The sequence below is a fragment of the Protopterus annectens genome, chromosome 1.part0 (genome assembly GCF_019279795.1).
Source record: "Protopterus annectens isolate FY-2018-M chromosome 1.part0, PAN1.0, whole genome shotgun sequence".
Lineage (NCBI taxonomy): Eukaryota > Metazoa > Chordata > Ceratodontiformes > Protopteridae > Protopterus > Protopterus annectens.
Window position 1 is genome coordinate 1,257,384,910 of NC_056725.1, and position 24,150 is coordinate 1,257,409,059.

Consider the following 24,150-nt stretch of genomic DNA (forward strand, 5'->3'; position numbering starts at 1 on the left):
CACCCTCACTAGTTAATTTTCTTACTCTGATATCTTGTTCTCAAGAAAAAGGGTATCTATCCTCTTTTCAGATATATTCTGTAACCTGTCAGTAAAAATCACTGGTAGGATTCCAGTTAAATATTTCATTCCATCCGCTGGAACACTGATATTTGACTGCTGACATTCTGGATGAAGTCTATATGCAAGTTTAGAAGCATTTTCCCTTAAAAATGAAGGCTGAGGGAAGTTTATGTCAAAAACTCAAAACTTCTACACCTGAATCTCTCAGCTCTGAAATGCAAAATATCACAATAAAAAAGGTTGTTTAAAAAAATAAAAACAAACAAAAAACCAGTGAAAAACATTTATTTATATTACGTACTTAATAAACGTGTAAGCAAGTAAATGGGCTAACATTTTTTTAGCCATAAACTATCATAAATGGACATTACCTGTTACACTTACACACTCACACGCAGTTACAGCAGGAAGTAAAAAATGCCAACCTTCAGTACAAAGCTGGACGACATATCCTTTTCCCCACCTAAGCTGTAATCACTGGCCTTCTGTCCTATATCGAATACTCTGTTTTTTAGTATGTAACAAGTCTGCATAACCGCCTGTAGTTGCTTAACTTTGTATAATTCAGTATATAAATATTTTATCAGCAGGAAGGTACCTCCTAGAGTTAACAATGACGGAAACTTTACTACTGTTCTTTCTACTCACTTCAACAAGCTTTTCCATCTAATACTACAAAGATTCCTAAAATGAAATCCTTTACTAATGTCATCGCAGCCTATTTGGTTAATAATATTCTTTTTAAAAATTTCTATGAAACTGGAGACTGGTTTTAAAATTTTAAGTTTTTTCATATCTAACATCATCATGCTCTTGATAACCAAAACAGGCCTACTGAAGAATCGAGTCAGACTACTGCTACCCAAATAAGCTAGCTTTAGAATGTAACATCAGTGTTAAGATTTCACTGTCTAATCTCAGTACTAGTCCACTTACCCAGTTAAACAAAAAACAAAAAAAATAAATAATCTGCATGATGTCAAACAGGATCAAATAATCAGAATTGATGAGATGGAATACTTGTTGCATCCTAAAGGACAAGCAAAAAGAAGAATGAAATGTTTCAGCATTTAAAAGGGATTTTTGCATCCAGCTCCTCTATGGCAGAAATTTAAGGTATCTACTGCCCTGATAGCTCTCGTTTGTCACCACTGAGACTTAACTTACGAGTGTATGTGTGTTTTTCCATATTACAAAATAGTAGCTAGGCAGGCTGTTACACATGTACGTGGCTTACTGTGATCAAGTTTCAGAGTGCCAAAAACTACAAAAGATGACATCAAGCAGTGCAACAGCAAAATAACAGATACTTTTCTAGCTCTGTACTTGCTTGCAATTACCAAAAGCATTAAAAAAGGTAGACAACAGATTTTGATTCAGTACATCTTAAAGGGCACAACACACCCCATTTTGGAACTTATTTAATCTGCTGTTTTACACCACCACTCTTCTTTTTAATGATAGTGATGGGATAAGAGGTTTTCTTCTGGAAGTTCTGCCTTCTCCTGCTTGCCCTGCACACCGGCTTCAGTCCCACGATACTAATGGTACTGCTGTAACATGCATTTCGTCACTGGCATGGTTCTGCTTTTAGCAACTGCTCAAAGTTTTAATTAAGCACAATGTCTCTTGCTTTAAGTCATAAGCATGGCTACATGCTGTACAGCAAGCCAGTAATGGCAATGTTCAGTCTGCAAGAAGACTGTGCATATCATTGTGAGGAACAGACAGGAAAGCCACAAAAGGAGTTTCTCAATGAAATCATTAAAAATCTTCTTCCTTGGGCATGTAAGCCAGTATAAACGGTTACATGAAAAGATGTGTCATTCATTATCTGATCATGCCAAATGTAAATCAAGGGAGCTAGTTACCACCAGGTCATATAACTGTATATCAATAATACAAAATGTTAAGACAATAAATGTTCCGTTACATTGTGGCTGCCCTGCATGCACATTTCAGTGGACCTTGACTCTGGAATCCAACACTGGAATTAAAACTCCAATCGAAGTCCACTAAAGGGAGATATGGTAAAATGCACTCAAACTGCAATCCTGACAATGTATTTTAAGCCCTGAGTACTGCTGTTTCAGCTGGAATGCAGTATACACTACTCACACTCTCAATTTTGGGGATCAGCCTGCATTTCTGCAAGTGAAAACAGAAGGGGCATTTTCCTGTCATTATTCAGTCAATGAAACGTCATCTGTGTTCAAACACTATCTAGACAGATAAATGGGAAATCACACACTAAGTGGGATTTCTAAAAATTACATGCCTTACTTAAGTGGCTACTCTTCTAAACAACATTTCTATGTTTATCAAGTCCATAAAGTCAGCCTTGCAGAACTGTAACAGACAGAAAAAGTACTGTAGTTTTTTTTCCTGTCATTTTGCTAAAAGGAATGATTAAGTAGACGTTCTCAAGCAGAAACAGAAAAACAGATTCTAATGTGAGTGGGAATCAAACTGTTCTTCAGGACCAACATAAAAAGCAGATCTAAAACTGCTGATTTCATTTAGTAACTTAAGGCTACATTGTGGAATAATTACGTGATGTTACTTAATTTGCTGCACTGTTGAAACATACACCAGCATATACACATGCAAAGATATCAAAAACATCTTACCTGAGTGAGATCAGGAATATCTCCTTTGTCAATGCCAACTTGCTGTGGGAAGAGAAAAACAGCAAATCAAAAAAAAAAATTCCAAATGGACAATGATAAAAGTGAATTAAAATACTTTACCAGGATTCAACATAAGATTTGCAGTGCTGATCAGAGCTGTGTACAGTTTTACTGTGTAACTTACAAACTATGATTTGAACACTAACTTTTCTGAATACAAAGTCTCCCCATAGGAAGATAATTGTGTATCCTATAAGAAATCACGGTTTCTTTAAAACAAATTCATCAAAAAAAAAAAAAAACAATTTGAGCACATGACTGCTATTTAACTGATTTTTTTATTAGGAAAAAAACCCTGCTACTTTACGTACAAGAAGCTTTGTTATGATCAAGAGAAATTGCAGCTATTAAACAAGTGTCTCCAACTTCATGCATAATTATAAACTAAGCATACTGGCAATAAAGAGGATTATAATTTGTTCTTCTGTCATATCCAATATATACATTATGTGTCTGAGAGATGGATGCCAAGAAATTTGAGCAAAGTTTTATGATCAGAGACATGATAGTAAAATTCTCTGTAGTATATGAAGCTTCATCTATTCCATGCACTACCAGCTGTAGAAAAATAAAAGTGCAAGAGTGAAGTGTTCTACTGGCTTTCATGTTTTACCAGCTTCCAAAGCCTTTGAAAGCTGGAAAAACACTGTGGCACTGTCAAACAGACTGCAGGCACAAACAAAGTGTCTCCTTGAAAAACAAAGAGCTTCAAAAGCTGTTTTAATTTCTGTTGCTGTTCTTTGCCAGCCAGCAATGTCCCTTGCTTGAAAGCCGATTGTTACAATGCTTGGTGGGGTTGCATAACAAATAGAAGTGATGCACTTACTATAACTTGGCATCTGTGTTGTCCATTTTCATTCTTCTTCAATGATGGATTACGGATCTGACCTTCAGATCTGACTCAGCTGCACTTCCAAGACTTGGAACTGAATCTTGAGCTCATCCCTCTACCCATAATGCTTCACTCCATCCTCAACGCCACAGATCGAGTTTGCTGCCTTACTGCCCACTGAGATAAACCTGGAACCTGAGGGCTCCATTATTATCCAAGATTCTGCTAGGGGAGATGAGGCCTGGGGATGTCTGGGAGGGAAGGTGAGGAAGAATGAAAATGGACAACACAGATACCAAGTTATGGTAAGTACTTAACTTCGAAATCTGATGTTGTCCTTTTAATTCTTCCTCACTGATGGGTCAGAGTCCACAGCTACATAGCTCTTTGGAGACCCTCAAGGAAGGATATGCCGGAGCACTGTCAAACCGAAGGAAGCCCTACTTCTGCAGACAATGTCCAATTTGTAATATGTAACAAAGGTATGGTTCTTCAACCAAGTGACTGCAGTGCAGATATCATCAATAGAAATTCTAGATGAAAAAGCAGATGAATTAGCCATGGATCTGGTGGAGTGGGCTCAAGGAGGATGTGGCAACTCCTAACCTTTTTGAGAATTGATCTGTTAAATACAGTCAGTAATCCATTTGCCCAGAGTAACTTTGGAAACTGCCTGACCCAAGCAGTTAGGGGAAAAGATAGTTGATCAGACTTCCTGTATTGCTTTGTTCTGAGAAGGTAAAAATGCAATTGTCTATGAACATCAAGAAGATGCAGCATATATTCGCCCTAAGGGACTGAGGTTCTTTAAAACTTCGAACAGAGTATTTAAGGAAGATCCCTTTTTTAAAGAACTGGTTTCTTTCTTTAACCAAGTTGGGCTTGATTTTCTAAGATTATTGGTCAAACGCAATAAAACTTTATTAACAGACTTAAAATCAGAATTAGAAGCTTTGGACAATGAATGTAAAGTACTTTTAAATGATTCCAATAACAGTTCTAGGTTATATAAGCAGATGTTGGAATCAGTTGACAAATATGAACATTCTGTGTGCGGTTCAAAGGAAATCTAAAAAGATTGATCGAGACATCAAAGCTTATCAAGAAGGTAATGCTTTCTTTATTAGTGAGAAATCACATAAAGACATGCATCATAAACCACCTCTTAACAAAGACAATAAACATTTATACAGCTCAGCAGTGCAAGCTGGGCATTCTACTTTAAACACAGTTTCTTCAACTTCAACTACTGTTTTTACAGCATCGAACATTTTACGTTATCAACAAGAGAACGTTAATGGCTTCAATGCTTCCTCAACACAGAAGGGTAATAAAACAGCTTTGAATTTAGGTTCAGTTTCTAATAACAATAATAAAGACACTTCAAAAAATGGCAAAGGGTCGACAACGACTTCACGGGTGAAACAAGGATGGGCACGGAGCCATTTTTGGAAGTAACTGTCCAAGATTATGCAGACTTTAGACTGGTTAACAACATGAGTTTGGGCATTAAAATTTATAATTTATCTGATTTTGTTTTGTCTGAGACTAACGTACGTTTGCTTAAATTGGGACTTAATTTTGTTCCTAGTAGCAGAGCGGATTTAGCTAATGCACTGCTTAATCTGAAGCTGTATGTTAGAAAGTTAAACTTAATGTACATCTTTAAAGACGTGAATGTATCACGTTCTGCTACACTTGGAAAATCTTCAGCTTTTAACCCTGACTTGCACAATACTTTGAAAGTATTTGAAGCCTTTTGTAGTAAAGACATTACAGAAGTACTAGGAAATAAACCTGATAACTTTTATTTTAATCTAAGTTATGAAGAGAAGAAAGCTCTGTACTAGCTTCAACACATAGATAATGTCAGGTTTATGAAGGCTGACAAAGGGGGCGGATTGGTTATCATGTCTACAGTTGATTACATTGCAGCGATGGAAGATCTTTTAAACAATGGAATTGAATATATGGAAGTGAACAGTGATATAGATAGAAGTTATAGGTTTGCAAAATATGTTTTATATGACCTTTTGATGAATGGTGAAATTTCTGCTGAAATCTATGATTTTCTTGTCCTTGACAATCCTAGATTGGGTATACCCAAAATTCAGAAAAACACTTCCCATCCTCCTTTTAGACCTATTGTTTCTTCATCTGGCAGTACTACAGAAGGATTATTGCTATATTTAGACATGCTACTTAACCCTGTGGTTCAAAAGTTGCCTTCATTTATTAAGGATTCTTGGTCAATTTTGGAACAGATTAGGTTATTTAGTCAGCATTATTTGGACCCAAGTATAGAAAAGACTGAGTTCTTTATACTGACTGCTGATGTTGTTTCTTTACATACTTGCATTCCACAAACAGTAGGGATTGCGTTTGTGTCTCATTTTCTTACTAAATATACTACCTGGTCTGAATCTACAGTTAAAACATGTTGTTCCTTGCTGGAACTGTTATTGGACAATAATTTTTTTTCATTTTTAATAAGAAAAGTTATAAACAGCCTTGTGGTGTAGCAATGGGGGCTACAGTAGCCCCAGCTTTCGCTGGTGTGGTGATGGCATGGTGGGAAAAAGAAATTTTACTCACCATTGGTCTTGCTTCTAACATTTTATTCTATCGTAGGTACACTGATGATTTGCTTTTCATCATTAAAGGACCTCATGATAAACATTCCTCTTTTTTTGTACAACTAAATGTGAGTTGTGATTTTTTTTTTTAATTTACTTTAAGTGGCTATGGTAATAAAGTAAACTACTTAGATGTAAGTTTGGAATGGAATTCCATAGATAAGCACTTTTTCAGTAGAATTTTTAGGAAAGCTACTTATGTGAATAATTACCTACACTTTAGTAGTAATCATCCCTTGTACATGAAAAGAAATATTACCAAGGGTCAATATATTACAGCATCTCATATGACCACTGATGATGATTTATTTCTTCAAGAAGTTAATTTTAACAGTGAGTTATTTTTGTGTAGAGGGTATCCATTGTCTTTACTTCAAGAAGTTAGTACTAACATTAAGGACAGAAGAGAGTTGGAGTTTCCCCCCATTTTAAAAAAGGGGCTTTGTGTTAAGAACACTATTGGTCAGTCCGCTCCCACTTCATTTTCAACAGCACCTAAATGTATTATTAATATGACGGTACATAGTAATAAAATTAAGTCAGTAGTCACTAATAACTGGAAGATTATCGCCCGTAATAGTGAATTACATACCATTTTAGGTGATGATCCTTGTTTTGTTTATAAAAAAAAATCTAACACTATCAAGAGTTTGTTAGAAAAAAATGAGAAGTTGGTATCTATGCCTGTGACTGATAGGGGTATGTTTAAATGTTTCTGTTGTAATGTTTGCAGATACATTTATGAAGAGCCTTTCATCAATTTACCTCATTTAGACCGTACTATCAGTGTACGCAGGAGATTTAATTATAACTCCATAATTTGGTATATATTGCTTTGTGTTCTGGATGCACTGCATTTTACGTAGGGATGACTACTAGGAATTTAAGTAAACACATTAAGGAGCATTATTACGCTATTAAGACCAAGTATGACAACAATACCTTATTTAGACATTCCATAGAATGTAGTTTATATAAAAAAATTACCTTTAGTGTTTTGGAACATACTGAAGTTGACTTAAGGGGTGGTAATTTAAGAAATAGAGTAGAAAGGAAATAATCTATTAATATTAAGTGTTTTTTAGTAGACTGTAGATAGAAAGTACATATCTTCACACATTTTTTCATTTTATTTTGACATTCTGATATTATAAAATGTCTGTAAGTTCATTTAATTGTATTAATTTAATTGCTTTATTGCATTAATTGATTTAATTATTTAATTATGGTTGTGGGTGGGACATGATTTTAGTATACAAGTGTAGTAAACGTTTGTATTTGTATTTCTGAAGAAGTCTGAGACTAAAGCGTTGAGTAAAGGTTTTTTACGCTAATTTCTGGTAGGTGTCTTCCTCTGTTGCTCCAGTGTTTTGTATTTATATTTATATATTTGCCCTTATTAGAAAAGTTGTGAAAGAAAACAGGAAGTTGAATGGACTGATTGTTAGTCTCCGTGGCTACTTTAGGCATAAAGGAAGAGGTGGTTCACAGAGACACCCTATCTTTATGAAAGATAATGTAAGCAGGCCTAGCTGATAAGGCTTGGAGCTCAGAAATTATTTTTGCTGAGGCTATAGCTACCAACAAGATTGTTTTCAAAGAAAGAAACTTCATTTTGCAACTGTTAGCTGGTTCAAAGGGTTTCCGGGTCAACTCCTGGAGAATAAGGTTAGGTCTCAAGGAGAGGAGGCATCTTTTATTGGAGGTCTACGAAAGAAAATTCCCATCAAGAAAACTTTACATAGTCTGGAAGTTGAAAGAGAAAGGGAATCATTACCAGCATGGAAGTTGGATATGTCTGCTAATTGAAGTTTATTAGTAGAAAAGATAGCTCCTTCTCTAAAAAGAGTAGTGAGACAATAAGGATGGCTGACGTAGGAGCTGAGAAAGGCTCAATATTTGCTTTAGAAGCCCATATAGAGAATCTTTTCCATTTACTTTTGTAAACCTTCTTAGTGGAGGCCTTCTGGAAGGCCAAGATAATGCCATGAACTGGGGATTCGAGCCTGGACTGTCTTACTATAACTGGAAGTACAGAAACCATGCAGTCAACTTGAGGGCATGGAAATTGGAATGTTGGATTTGTGACAAGATCCTGACTGGGCTCCGCTATCCATGGAGTATATCAGAGGTGAGACCAGAGAAAGGAGAACCATACTTGTTGAGGCTGAAGGGGGCAATGAGGATGACTGAGCTCTTCATCCTGCTTGCTTTCTCTAGAAACTTCGGGATCAGTGGGGGGGGGGGTATGTATAGAGGAGACCTGGGGACCAATCGTGTATCAGAGAATCCCTCAGTGAGTCCCCCAGAGGGGGGAGTCATTGCAAAGTACTTGTTGAGGGGAAAGCAAAGAGACTGCAGCAAGGCTGGCCTCAACGGCTGAAAATCATGTTTGCTACTGATGGATTGAGGGAACCACTCATGAGGAATCAGAATGGACCTGCTCAGTCTGCGTTGGTTTTCCTAGGTATGTGTTTTGCAATTAGAAAGTGGTCTGAAGACATCACCCATTCCCAGACCCTCATGGCCTCTGTTCACAATAGGCAGAAACAGGTTCCTCCTGTATTGATGTACCAGTCTATGGACATGTTGTCTGTGTGTACTGCAATAGTCCGTAGGGGAAGAACATCCTGAAAGGCTTGCAATGGTAGAAGGATTGCTCTCATCTCTAGCACACTGATATGCAACTAGGTCTCCAAGGAGGACCACGTGTATTAGACTATCTTTTCCTTGAAAATCCCCCACCACACCCCAGCTGGGAAGCATCTATGGTCACTGCGGCTGTGGGGGGAGGAAGAGAGAATGGTCTATCCAAAAACAGGTTGTCAGACCAGAGCCACCTTTGACAATTACGTTTGCAAATTGGAGCGAGTTTGATGGGAACGGATAGAGATTGATAAAGAGTAGGCCACTGTACTGCCAAGGTCCATTGGGGGATTCGTATGAAGAACCCTGCTAGTGGAACTAGAATAATGGCAGCTGACATTAACCCAAGAGCATGCAACACTAGTTTCACTGGAGGGGACAGACGAGACAGTAGGTCCCACACCTGATTTCTCAGTGATGTGATGCGGTGAAGAGGTAATGAAGCCACTTGGGTCATAGTATCCATTTGGCTGCCTATAAACTCTAGATGCCGTATCAAGTGTTAAAAGATTATAACTGATGCTCAGTACACTTTACCAGTTTTTCCAATAGATGAAAGCAAATAGTGCAAGTGGGGTTGTGGCTAAGATGCTAAGCAGTTTGCAGCATAAAAATTTTGCTCTGCCTGTTTTCAGTTTTTCTGTCAGAATTATTTATCTTTATACCTAAGAAACTATCTTCAAAATATGTTTATTCAACAATAAACAAGTTGTTGTGGAAATTAAAGAGGAAAATTAGTATTCTGAGATTCTATTTTGCTTTTTTTCCTGTCAGAAGTTTTCAATCAAGTTCAGTCATGAGGTACTCTAAAGTTTCCCCTCAGGAAAATGTGATGAAGAAAGAACTGCAGTCTCTTGTTACTAGTATTCAAGATCTTTCAGTCAAAACAGATAAGTTAGAGAGTAAAATGCATATTACAAAACAGGAGAATAAGTAACAACTTGATTTACTAAATGGAATTATCAAGAAACACTCAGATCAAATTTCATTCATGGAGGTGTCAGCAAATGAAAGAGATAGAAGGCTGAATGAGAAGGAAAGTCAAATGGCACTCCTTTTGAAATAAAACACTTTTCTCTGGGAGAAGGTAAGAAGCTCTAGAAAGCAGGTTTAGGAGAAATAACATAAGAATATTTGGAGTACCTGAGAAGGAATAAGGTAACAGTATGTTACATTTTCTGAATAACTGGTTACCAAACAGTTAACTTGCCAGAAACACTTTCATTTGGAATAGAAAGAGCTCATAGGTCTCTCAAATATTTCTTCAACAAATAATTCAGCTACATTGAGCTCTACAATTAAGTTCCTCTCTACACAAGATAAGGACTTGGTACTAAAACAGCCTGGTCTAACTCTCTGATAACATTTAATGGGAAAAATATTAGATTTGACAATGACTATACCTCTTCTGTGATTTCCAAGAAGAAAGCCTGCATTCCATTAACTAAAAATTTAAAGAAATCTAATATCAGGGTTCAACTTATATTTCCCGCAAAATTCAAAATATTCCTTTCTGAATGCCAGATTAATACACTTGATGAATCCCTAGACTTTGATTAGAAAATAGCCTTTTAGATAAAGAAGAGGAAGTGGATTGATCTTCAGCTAATTTTAAAAGACAAGCAGTTAAAAATGGACGGTCTGTATTATATCATCAAACACTTAAAAAAGCAAACGATGAATAATCAACCCCATATAAGCGAAAGCTTACAATCTCGAAAGCTCAGAAGAGTGATTTTTTTTCCCAAGGGAATAAAATCACTGTTCCAAAAAAAAAAATGAAAATTTGAAAAAATACATAAAGTCTGGGGCTTCACCCCCCCCCCCACACCCCCTACTTAAATATACCAACTCTGAGATCGCACTACAGTGCCGAAAATGGCAAAGTAACAAAAGAGGCCAAGCAAATTCTTCCCTGGGAAAGAATTCGCTTAAAAGCAGCTTCTCTATTTTGCCTTTTCGTTGTTTTAAGTTCGACCAAGATGCATTCGATAGAATGTGTCTTCGGTCATCTAATACGAACCTAAAATGGATGGACAACTAAAGGAAATGAAAGTAAAACATTTAAGGAAAAAATAACAAGGGTTTTTCTCTCTCTTTTTTGTCGTTGTTCCTTTTTTCATGCATGTTCTATAATCCTGAAACACTGATTTAACAACTGCAGAAGAACATCACATTTTTAAGGTAATATCTTTGTCTTTCTAAATACATGATAGATAACAACAAACTAAATAATACTACATCATATATGCTCTTAGCTTAATGGCATTTTGCTGGATTTTCTTAGCAATCTTAAATAGTACACTATAATTCAAGTTGTTTTCTGCTCATTGCATACTAATGCTAAAAGACAAATGCTTAATTCTATACTAAAATGCTTAATTCTGTACTAGTATACTGTCACGTTCCTCGGTTAAAGGGAAAAACTAGTAATGACAAAGGACTTCATCACATTTTAAAATGAAAACTGAATATATATACTTTATATAATGGTGATATATATATATATATATACATGAAGACTGAATATATATACTTTATATAATGGTGATATATATATATATTTTTATATTCACATTTTAATATTGACTTCATATAAATTTTCTTTTCTGGGTCTGAGACGCTAGTCAATTTATAATGTTTTTGCACTTATGTTATGACAGAGATGTATATAAAGTTGTTTAGCTATGTTTTTTCTCTTGAATTGACACTATTCTGTGAAATTAATAGCCTACTTAAGCACTTTGTTATTTCCATTTACAGTTTTAAGAAAGATCAGCTTGCATGTGAACAACTGCAAGCTTTTTATAGCCCAAGATTAACTTTTAAATGCATTTTCCACTTGGACATTTTTATTTCTTTTTTACCTTGTTCTGGTGTCTTGAACAAAGTTGCGAGCTGTGCACTAGAAAAAAAGAAGTCTTGTGGTTATGTGAATGCGCAGAAGCAGCAAGAAGTTGGCGCTGACCTTTGAACTCACAGGAGAAGCTTCAAATGGAATCTTTGAATGGGGAAATGGAGATCTGATGCTATATAAGGTGGAAGCACATTACCTGTGAATGTTTGTGACCAACTTAAGCAAGTTATTATTTTGACCAGTAGTAGTAAACAATAGGATTGTTTCATACTGTAAGAAATTTAATATATGCTTTTAGGTGATCATACATTTCCAAACATGTTCACGAAAAGTAAGTCATATAAGTAGCTGTTAAATATAAATACATTAGAGATGCTGTAATGCCATAATATTAACTAATAGTACAGCTACTTACAGATCAGATTACAGATATATTTTTCATATATTAAGAGTTAAAATTGAAGCTGCATTTTCTTTTAAACACACCTTTTTACAGAAAGCACACTACTAGATAGGATGTATTTAGTGAATTACAAAAAATATCCATTAATACAGTTACTGAGGATGGTTATATTATGCACAGATTTACCCACATCTCTGAATGATTTTGCATATATAACGTCCAAAAAGATTAGTTAATTTTGTAGAATTTTTTTTTTTGTGCTGTAATTTATGGTATTAACTTTTTGGAAGGTGACTGCTGTGAAGGCTGCCAGCCCAGCTAGCTAGAATTTTGTAAATAATTCTTTATCATTGTAAATATTAATATGATCCATAGACTTTTCTACAAATGTAAGTAACCTATATGTTATGTGCTGAGCTTCAAAAATTTAACCACAGTGCACCCTGCTGGAAAAAAGCAGAAATGTATATGGACTATATGCCTGTCCAGATGTATGTTTTCATAGTAGAAATTAGGACATACAGAGTTAACTTGCAAACTCTAAGAAAATAAGTAAAGAGTTTTACGATGCGTTATAAAGTTAGTTTATCTCAGCTAAGAGACAGGACTGTCTAGTGCTAGGGGTTTCTTTCTATTGTCTTGAGACAGAAATAATTACTAGGTTTCACATGTAAAGGCTAGTTTGCCCAGCATAATGCATCCGAGATTATCCAAGTGCAACTAACTCTGGGCAAGACCACAATCCAAATTGTAACTTGCTACAGATCCTCCACCATGCCCCAGGATTCCCACTCCTCATTTCTTCATACACTGTAAAATATTAGGGTACAACCCAACACCCTAATAATAGGCGACTGCAACTACCCCACCATTAACTGGGAAAACTACTCGTACCAAATCTTTGTTCAACGTTTCCTGGAATTCATAAATTCCAACACCTTGGCTCAACTTATCCACACCCCCACCAGGGGCAGCAATATCCTAGACCTGGTCATTACCAATATGGGTGACCAGTGTTCCACACCAGAGGTCAATTCCTTGTTGATCAGATCTGACCACAAGCTAATCAGCCTAGACATCCACATCCCGACCCCACCCCCCATTATGGAAACCACCCAAAAAAATTCTCCAAAGCCAACTTCACGCTTCTTAAGACAGAAGTGGCAAACAACACCCATGCAGACGGACAATAGAGGTATGACTGCTGAATCCTACACAAATGCACTTTATAAGCACTTACACATGTGCATGGATCGTGCTATCCCGAACAGAACCAAGGTGCTACCCTCCAAAAAAAGGAAGCCAATTTGGTGGTCCCCTGCCATAAACAAACTCTACAACAGAAGAAAGAAACTGTTGCAAAAAGAGTAAAATCCCATAACTGGAAGAACTCCCTGGTCAGCCTCAGTAAGAAGCTGAGATCCCTCATAAAATCCTCCAAAGCTAGTTATGAAAACAAAATTGCCACTGATTCTAAAGACAACCACAAAGTATTCTATAGCTATGTCAAGAATCTCGATGGCAACACTCAGATTTGCTGTGAGTTACAGCACAATGGCACTAAATATACAGAACCAACTTATATTGCCAACATCCTGGCAGATAGGTTCAGTGCTAATTTTACCTCCCCCACCCTCTAAAGGACCCATCTCTATACCAGAAGGATGCAAAGTTCCTGTAATCACAGCTGCACAGGTAAAAAACACTCTCCAAAACCAAGAACATAGCATTCATGGAACCTGACAACATCCCAGGCTGCATTCTACATGAACTACAGAATGAAATGGCACCCCACCTAAGCACTGTGTTCAATCATAGCCTCACCTCAGGCTTTGTATCCACTGAATGGTACACAGCGATGGTTATCCTACTCCACAAAGGGGGAGCCTAACGAGCCTGGTCTGCAAGGCCATTTAAGGTATCATCATGGAACTTATAAACAAACACATTGGTAATCTCCAAACTCTGGACCCCACCCACTTCGGGTTTGTAAAAAGTAGATCATGTTTCCTAAACCTGATTGACCTCTTTGAAGCAGTCACCAAAGCCGTAGATGAGGGTAAGGTGGTTCACACAGCCTATCTAGATCTTGCCAAGGCTTTTCACACCATCCCCCACTCTGGAATTATAGATAAACTCAATCAACTAGGTATAAATCCCTATGTCACAAGATGGGTTGCCAACTGGCTCACTGACAGAACCCACACTGTGAAAGTAGCAGACCCCAAATCCGACTTCAGACCAGTGGCAAGTGGAGTACCATAGGGTTCAGTCTTGGGTCCTCTCCTGTTTGGTAACTACTTTTCTCAAGTGCAGGCTAACACAGAAGGTCTTTGGCTAACGAAGTTCGCAGATGACTGCAAACTAGCAGCCATAATTGAAACTCCTAACGATGTGGACATCCTACAAAAGGGCCTCACTGAGACAGATGGCTGGTGTCAAAGCCATGGCCTCAAGCTCAATGCCAAAAAGTGCACTGTCATATCTTTTGGTGAAAACTCTGTACCCATGAGCTACCACAAAGGTGGTAGTCTACTTAACACTGAAAGTTTGATAAGAGACCTTGGAACACAGGTGGATATTATTTCTCCTTTGATAATCACATTGCCACAGTAGTCAGGAAATCCTTCTACGTGGAACACCTCATCACAAAAGGTTTCTCATCCAGGAAAAAAGAGGTCATTGTTCCCCTCTACTCGTCACTCATTAGACCCATTATAGAGTACAACGCCCCTTTTGGTATGTACCTCACAAGACATCTACAACAACTGGAAAGGCCAACAGAAATACCTCACAAAGAGGATTACCGGCCTCAAACAGATGCCCTACGCAGACCGTCTCAAAAAACTCTACCTTTACTCTATCGCATATCGCCTACTCAGAGGCGATCTCTGCCTAACATACAAAGCTATGTCAAACCCAGAGCTGTTGGATATGCTCCACTTAAAGAAATCCCAATCCCTCTGAGCTACACGCTCTAGGGACCTAAACCTTATCACCACAATAAACAGAATACACTGGAGGGATAGATTCCTGCCCCAGAGACTTCCCATACTCTGGAACAAACTACCTATCTATATCAAACAAAGCTCCTCATTAGCACTCTTCAAAAAAAAATCTTGATGATTGGATGGGAAATAGGAAATTCACCCTGGGGATCACCTCTATGGCTCTGCTCAACAGGGGCACAGGAAAATAATTTTCTTGGTGGCGAAAGCCAGGGTACCTTTTTGGCTAGGCTTGTATAGGCCCTAGGGTTGATAGCCTAGTACCTACCTATGAACCTGTAAGTGTTTTTGTATTGCTCTGTGGCTTCCTAGCAGCTGTACATCTGAGAGATAAGTATTTTTTACAGACACATGTTAAATTTTAAGTTCCTGTTGGCCTTGAAATGAAGGCAGAGTTGACAAGAATGATGTAATCTGAGATGACCCAGCAGAAATGTTTGATAGTAACTTAAGAACTATCTTAGAGGGAAAATCTGTGCATTTTGTATTTGTCTCTGGACCTCTGGACATGTAAACATCTCACCAGCACTTGCCTTGCTCTGTAAGTAAGATTTGGATCATAATATCCTTCAGAGATAGATAGGAAAATAGTAAGATCAGTCTAGTAGATGTTTTCTGTATTTATGTGAGTCTGTTCTGCAATGTTGTTTTAAAGTATTTCCTGTGATTCTGAACTCTGTTGTCACTGTACTGGGTTATTGAGTATTGTCTTGTTCTGTTATTTTTTATTATTAAATATATTTAAACCTTTTAATTGTGGCTGGTTTTGTTTAGAGATATTTAAGCACAGAGTACTTGCGTGTTTTTGGTAACACTGTGCAGGCCACTCAAAAATAGCCTTAAAGTCTTGGACACAGTTACCATTTGGATAATAGTAACAGTACACAGTACAATTGGTCACCCTTTGCAAGGGCCTTATAATAGCTGATAAGGGTGGTTGGTGGCAGCTGGTACTACCTTATAGTCTGGGCAGAAGGGGCATAACTAGTGAGCCTTTGCCAGCCTTCTGCAGGAGTGTCTGTGTGTTTGTATATAAATCAAATCTCAAAGTGTGTGTGTGTGTGTGTGTGTGTGTGTGTGTGTGTGTGTGTGTGTGTGTGTGTGTGTGTGTGTGTGTGTGTGTGGGTTTCAGCTACTTGGGCAGGGACAGGAAGCACTGGATGGACTGGTGGTTTTGGCATGACCACTCGGCTGAGATCTTAACCCTATAGCTGTGCCAGTAACCCTATAGCTGTGCCAGTGGGGAATCTTACTGGGGTTCTGGAGAAAGAGAGAGAAACCAGTCCCAGATTGACTGTGATCCCTGTGTGCTCTTAAGGGAAATTGTTTTTTACTGTGTGTGTACTTGTCATCTTCCCAGTGTGCACATCCCTCACTAGTGTTAGTGGTGAGGATTGAGGCTCCTTGATTACTGGGCCAGTGCAGGGGTGTCACATTGCATATATGTAAACAACTGATAATCATATGCAATGTGGTTTAAAGTGGACACCTGTCCGCAATATTATTAAAGGTTCCTAGTTAACAGTATTGGTCATAAGAACTAATAATGATTCTTTAAAGATGATTTATTAAGTAGGCTTGGTTCTTACTCTTATTTAATATATAATTACTGTGATGTATAAAATAAATTGTTCTTGAGGTATTAACATAAAGAAATGTTACATTTAGCATTGCATAGTCTGAAACAACTAAATGTATGCTACTACTGTATACGAAGAGATAATTTGGACAACATCCTGATCTAAAATGCATCACAAATGATAGTGACTGTTTCTAAGATTGCAAAGTTATACATAATTATCTCTTTTTTTTAAGCATAACTGTTATTTACTGTTTAGTATGTCTTCTTGTTTAACATTTTAGTACATTTTTAAGATAATAACCAAGGGGGCAATTCACTCAAGTAATTAATTTGAGTATATATACTTGGGAGAAGGGGGGAAGAATATTTGAGATTGTGATGAAGACAATCAATTTGAGCTATAATAAAGGGTTCAGATTGTTTATGTTTAAATGCATGTGATGATTATCGTAAAGGCACTATTTTCAATAATAATAGTAGGAAGGTCATTAGCATACCTCATTTGTGTTGCAATACTGTCATTATTAATGAAATGTACCTAATTTATTACATCAGTTGATGGGGAACACTGGGATTTCCAGTTTAATCTCATGCATTTAGACACTCACATTCTATCTTTTTATGGCATTTTATGTAATTTAACAGAAGTTGATTTATTTTGATTTATAGAGAAGTCATGCACAAGCAATTGTATAGATGGTAATGGCTCATTATTTAGTAATTCTTTGAAATGTGGACTGTGAATAGAAAAACATATCAGTACTGTACAGTTATAGTATACTGATACACTAATGCACATTGTGACACCCCACCACTGAACCACTAATCAAGGAGTCTCAATTCTCACTACTGACACCAGTGGAGGACATACACTGACAGGGTGACCAGTTACACACACAGTATTACCAGATGCAGCTCTCTCCATCAAATGCAATTTCCCTTAAGAGCACAAAGAGACCACAGTCAGCCTGGAGCTGGTTTCTCCCTCTTTCTCTGGATCCCAATAAGACTCCCCACTGGCACAGGTATAGACTTGAGATCTCAGCTGAATGGCCAGGTGAAGACCTCCAGCACCCTCTCTGTCCAGCCAGTGCTTTGTGTCTCTGTTCAAGTAGCTGATGCACACACTCTGAGGTTTGATTTACACACACACACCTGGGAAAGGCTGGCACAGGTTTACTAGATATGCCCCCTTTGGCCCAGACTATAAGGTAATTATCACTGCCACCAGCCAGCTCATTATTAGCTACTTTAAGGCCTTAACAAAGGGTCCAATCTTACTGTGTAATGCTACTTTTAATGCAAATGGTAGTTTGACCAAGAGCAAGGCTGTTAGGAGTGGCCCAGAGTGTTACCAAATAAATATGCATGTACTCTCAGAACTTAAATATCTCTACGCAGATTAGCCACAATGAAAGGTTTAAATATATTTAATAATAAATAATAAAAGAACAAGACAATACTAAATATATATTTACAGTGACATCAGAGTTCAAAATCACAGGAAATATTTAAAACAACATTGCAGGAAAGTCCCAAATAAATAAATAAAAATATCTAAACTAAGCATTGCTATATTCCTGACTATATTTAAGAGAATCATTATACCCTAGTTAACTTACTTAAGAGCAAGGCAGATGTGGTGAATCAGTCTTGTCTAGTTGCTGTTGTCAGGTCAAAGACAGACTACAGAATGCTGTGTCTGACTCAGAGACCTCTCAAATTAATATCTCAAATATTACAGCTGGGATAGCTTGCAGAATGACATAATTTATTGTCATCTGACTCTATCTTAGGTGAAACCTCCACTGCTGGAAACTAGCAGTATTTAGCATCTAGCTGTGAAAATACATAGACCTCAGATCTTTGGCAGATGCAGCAAGTCATAAAACAATCACATTCATATACATTTCAAAATTAGTAATTATCTCACTTTAAAGACAATACAGAAAACTCCCTAGTACAGACATTGTGTCTCCTTGCTGCATGGAAACTGAAATATATCATCTTTTATTGCATAGCCATAAAGTAATTTAATTTCAGCTATTTTTCTGAAGTTTTGCTGGACTGAGGTTAACCTCCTGTGTTCCAGTTTCCACTGTTAAAATATATACATTTAAACAGTTACAATAGTGCATGTACATTCATGTTCTTTTCCAGTAGGGTACACTGTGGTTACATTTCAAACAGCACTTCGCAAATACCTTCAAGCAGTTTCATATACACAACATACAGTTCTAATACATTTGTAACACAAGCATCTTGAATGCATCATGTTGATGTTCACAAATGACATAAATATTTACAAAATTCCAGACAGCTGGGCTGGCTGTATCTCCCTTTGTCACCAATATAATACATATATCATGCTTAAATTCAAATGAGCTATAAGGATAAAACAGGTAATTTAAGGTAAGAGTTCAAGATGTATTTACTGTGAAATTATAAAACATAAGTATCTGCCTGATGGTTAGTACTGACTTTAAATAATTTTAATTTTATAGGGGAAATAATGCTATCTAGGTACATCATTACAAAATTAATTTACTTACTGTGATGATATGGGTAAGTGCCAGCATAGCCAGCTGGAGTTCTGTAAAAATGGTATGTCCTTTGAATATCAAACTTGATTTATACAAGATGCCTGTGTTACAAATGTATTAGAACTGTACAGCATTTGAATATCAAACTGACTTGTACAAATGCTTATTTTACACATGAATTGGAAATGTATGGCATTTAAATACTAAACTGACTTGTACAGATGCTTATGTTATAAATGTATTAGAACTGTATGGCATTTCAATATCAAAATGTATTTGCAAAGTTGCTAGTGTTGAAAAATGTATTAACAGTGGATCCTGCTGGACAAGAAGGAAATATACATGCAGGTAGTAACTGAGTAAATGTCTATACTGTAACCGAGAACACTGGGAAGAGCAAAGGTTAACCAGCTAGATTACCTTAAGAAAAATAAGGGAACTGTAAATGAGCTGTTAAACCATTAACATGGCATCCCACAGTGAAGAACAGGAGTGGAGATCGTAGGTCTGGAAGAAGTCATTATTTAACAGCCTCTTTAAAGAAGAGGGGAAGTATTGTAACTGTTTCATGGCTCAAGGGCACTGCCATAAACATTTAGATGTAGCATGTCTATGCTAGATTCCTGTCTCAGCTTCAAAGGGGGAAGTGTGGGAGCAAGAGCCGGATGGGATGTCATCTAGTAGCTAGCCTAGATATAATATTTTATTATAAGAGACTGATCTCAGTGCTCAGTATTCTGTATTCTGTCTTGGGCCTAACAACAAGGAGGACCATTCACCACATCGTCTGCCTTGCTCTATTAAGTAAGTAGGGAATAGTAATTCTCTTAGATTCAGTCAAGAAAATATACTGAAGTTTAGTTTAAATATTGTTTTCCTTTATTTGTCTGAGTCTAAGTCTGTCCATCAATGTTATTTTTCAATATTTCCTGTGAATTGAACTCTGTGGTTTACTGTGAATATATATTCAGTATTTTCGTGCTCTTTTATTTATTATTATTAAATATATTTAATACTTTTATTGTGACCGGTCCTTGTAAAAAGTATTTAACCTTTGAGAGTGCTTATATTCATTTGTTGACACTGTGTGGGCCACTCCAAGAGGCCTAGCTGTTTTGGTCAACTACTAAAACTTGTACTAACATTAATATTACACAGTATAATTGGACAGCCTTTGTTAAGGGCCTTACAGTAGCTGACTGTGGAGTGTCTGGTGGCAGTGATCACTATCTTATACTCTGGGCAGAAGGGGGCACAGCAGGTAAATCTGTGGCAGCCTTTCCCGTGTGTGTGTGTGTGTGTGTGTGTATGTCTGTGGAAAAAAAAAACAGATCTCACAGTGTGTGTGTGTCAGCTTCTTGGAGCAGGGGACATAAAGCACTGGTTTCACAGACAGGGTGCTGGAGGACTTGGCTTGGACACTCCAGCCAAGGACCTAACCCTACAGCTGTACCGGTGGACAGTTTTATTGTGGTCCTGGAGGGAGACAGATAAAGAGATCCAGACCCCGGCCTGTGTTACCTGTGTGCTCTTAAGAGACTTTGTGCTTGATGCAGAGAGGTCTTCATCTGGAAATACTGAGTGCATCCATTTGTATTCCAAGTGAACATCCCTCTCCAGTGCCAGTGGTGAGGATTCAGTCTCCTTGACTCTGACCCAGTGTGGGGATGTTACATTTAACCTCAACTGATTTTAGATTATATTAAAGACGGAAACTAAATACTGGATAACAGATTGTTACTAGGGAAAGCTTTATGGTTCAATGCATATTGAAAAAAAAAAAAGAAGTTATGTCTTACCATAAAGTTCCATCTGTGTTGTTCATCTTCATTCATTCATTACTGATGAGTTTGGAACTGATCCTCAGTTTCAACTCGGCTGCTATGCTAAGCTCATGTCAGTCAAAAAAAAATCTTTCATGCTACGACAACCCATATTGCCTCTCTCCCCATTACCTCAGATCGAGTTTGCCCAAGGGCATAAAAGCAAAGGCTTTTTCTGCTCAGAATACCCTAAACAAGATAAAGGTACCATATCCAAAAACCTCCAAAAACCTCTAGGAGCCTACTGGAAGGGAATGGTGGGAGGGATGTAATGAATGAATGAAGATGAATAACACATATGGAACATTATGGCAAGACATAACTTCTTTATCTGATGTTGTAACATTCATTCATTCCTTACTGATGGGACAGAGTCCCTAGCTACCTAGTTAACTGGGAGGACCTATGGAAGAGTATTCATGAGTACCACTGAGCCAAAGGCAGCTCTCCCCCTGGAGACCAAATCCAATTTGTAATGATTAATAAAGGTATGTGGAGAGGCCCATGTTGCTGCTGCATAAATATCATCCATGGTAGCTCTACAGGGAAAGGCCACAGAGGTTGCCATAGATCTGGTTGAATGTGCTCTAATTTTGTTTGTCAAGGACAATCTGCTATGGTGGTAGACAAAACATATGGCATTTCTTAATGATTTTTGACAAGGTAATCTTGGAAACTGACTCTCCTATTTTAGGCCCAGAATAAGAAATAAAGAGTTGGTTGGATTTTCTAACGGATTTTGTTCTGTCCAGGTAGAACCGTAATTGTGTACATCCAGTAAATGGAGGCAGTACTCCCCTTTATTTGAAAAATTTGGGAAGAACACTGGTAAGTCAATTGTCTGATTCATGGTTAACTCTGAAATTACTTAGGGCAGAAAGGAAGGATTAGTCCGAAGAGATACTCTGTCTTTGTGAAAGATTATGTAGGGACGTTTGACACAAAGCCTGAAGTTCAGATATTCTTCATGCTGAAGAAATAGCCACCAGAAAAAGAGACTTCCACAAGAGAAATTTTATGTCACAACTGGCTGCAGGTTCAAAAGGGGCTTTAGCTAATGCCTGCAACACGAGGGTGAGATTCCAAGGATAAATAGGTTCTCTAATGGGGAGCCTGATGTGAGAAACCCCTTTCAAAAAAGGTTCGCAGAGGCAATGAGAAATCAAAGAGGCATCCTTGAAGCCATTGTGAAAATTGGAAATAGCAGCTAGGTGAACCCAAATGGCATAAGATGCTACTCTGGATAGTAATAGGGTGGAAAGATAATGAAGTACATCAGGGACTGAGACTGAACCAGGATCTATGTTATCACAAGCCCACAAACTAAATCTCTTCCACTTGTCACCATACAATTTTCTGGTGGAAGGCTTATGAGAAGCCACAATTTTCTGGTGGAAGGCTTATGAAAAGCCAGAAGAATGTTGGGGACAGGGGAGGAAAAATTCTTCTGTCTGGCAATTAATGAAAGTGGAGAAACCAAGCTGTCAGCTTGAGGCTGGAAAGGTTGGGGTGGAGTAGCCTTTGAGGGTGTGACAGTAATTTTGGAGCTGGATCCAGAATCCATGGTTTGGATACTAGATGAGGTCATAGGAAGGGAAACCAAACTTGTCAGGGCCAATAAGGAGCAATAAGGATTACTTTGCTTCTCAATCAAATTGCTTTCTTCAAGAAATGTGGGATCAATGGTATCGGGGGAAAGGGATAGAGCAGTCCCCGTGGGCCAATAGTGTGTGAGCATGTCTCTCGGGGGTTCCCCCTGAGGGGGGATTAGGGCAAAGTAGCTTCTGCACTTATGATTTATGGGCAAGGCAAACAAGTCACAGCAAACAGCAAAGCTGGCCCCAGCAATCGAAAATCATCTATGCCACTGAAGGATTGATGGACCACTCATGAAGTAGGAGAATATACTTGCTCAGTTTGTCTGCAATCACGATGGAATCCCTGGGAACGTGCGTTGCTATTAAAAGCAGTTGGAGGCCATCATCCATTGCCAAATTCTCATGGCTTCCAGACACAGAGGATAGGATTTAGTTCCCCGTTGTTTGCTGACATACCAGACCACTAACATGTTGTTTGTCTGAATAGCAATAGTTCCTTACAGAAGGGTGAAGTGGAATGCTTGCAATGCTAGAAGCACCACCCTTACTTCCAGGACATTGATATGCAAATTGGCCTCTGCAGATGACCAAATGCCTTGGACCGTCTGTCCCTGAAAATGCCCCCCCCCCACCCAGTCAGGGAGGCATCTGCGGTCACTGTGGCCTTGGGCTGTGGGGGGTGAAAATGGTTGACTCCATAGAGATATGTCTGGCTGCATCCACCAAAGTAAGTCCTTCTTGCACAGATTCGTTAAATGAATTTGGAAAGATAACAGGTGAATTAACATTAACCATTGTGGTAATAGAAGCCACTAAAGTATTCTCATACGTAGTCTTCATAGCGGGACAATTGTTATTGTTGAAACCACTGATCCTAAGATTTGAAGGACTGCCTGAGCAGGCACGTTGTCTTGGGGGAGTATCACTTGGATCTGAGAAACAAGTCTTTCCAATCTGTGATGAGGTAGGGAGACTGAACAAGATAGTGTGTTCAGCGTTGCCTATGAATTCCAAGGGCTAGGCCGGGGTCAGCTGACTCTACTCTATATTTATAGAAAAACCTAAATGCTGTGCCTGTAGTAGAGTGTACTGTCGTGCCATTATCAGCAGAAACTTGGTGGGAGTGATAAGGAGCCAATCATCCAAGTATGGAAACACCCGGAATCCCTGTAGTCTCAGGTGAGCTGCTACCACTGTCATGCATTTGGTAAACACTCTGGAGGCTGCAGAGAGGCCAAAGGGCAGTGCACGAAACTGGTAGTGATTGGCTCCCACTCTGAAGTGGAGGAATCTTCTGGATCGCTTGTCCATCTTGATGTAATATGCATCCCGAAGATCTATAGAGCACATCCAATAGTTTTTTTCCAGGAAAGGAAGGATAGACTGAACCATGACCATCTGGAACTTTGTCTGCTTGACAAACTTGTTTAAGATAACAACAACAAATCCGTTTGATAAGGCACCAAAAA

The 24,150-nt window shown here is 38.0% G+C and overlaps 1 protein-coding gene across 18 annotated transcripts in view; it reads right to left on the minus strand.

The window, feature by feature from the left end:
• SNAP91 (synaptosome associated protein 91) overlaps nucleotides 1-24,150 on the minus strand; it is a 2,005,574-nt gene that overhangs the window by 753,190 nt on the left and 1,228,234 nt on the right. For 17 of the 18 annotated variants that reach the window (XM_044066094.1, XM_044066049.1, XM_044066072.1 and 14 more), the window contains exon 8: nucleotides 2,694-2,735. In XM_044066094.1, the coding sequence (XP_043922029.1) occupies nucleotides 2,694-2,735 (42 nt within the window). Of the gene's footprint in view, nucleotides 1-2,181; nucleotides 2,212-2,693; nucleotides 2,736-24,150 lie in introns of all 18 variants that reach the window. The other variant, XM_044066081.1, reaches the window with a different exon arrangement.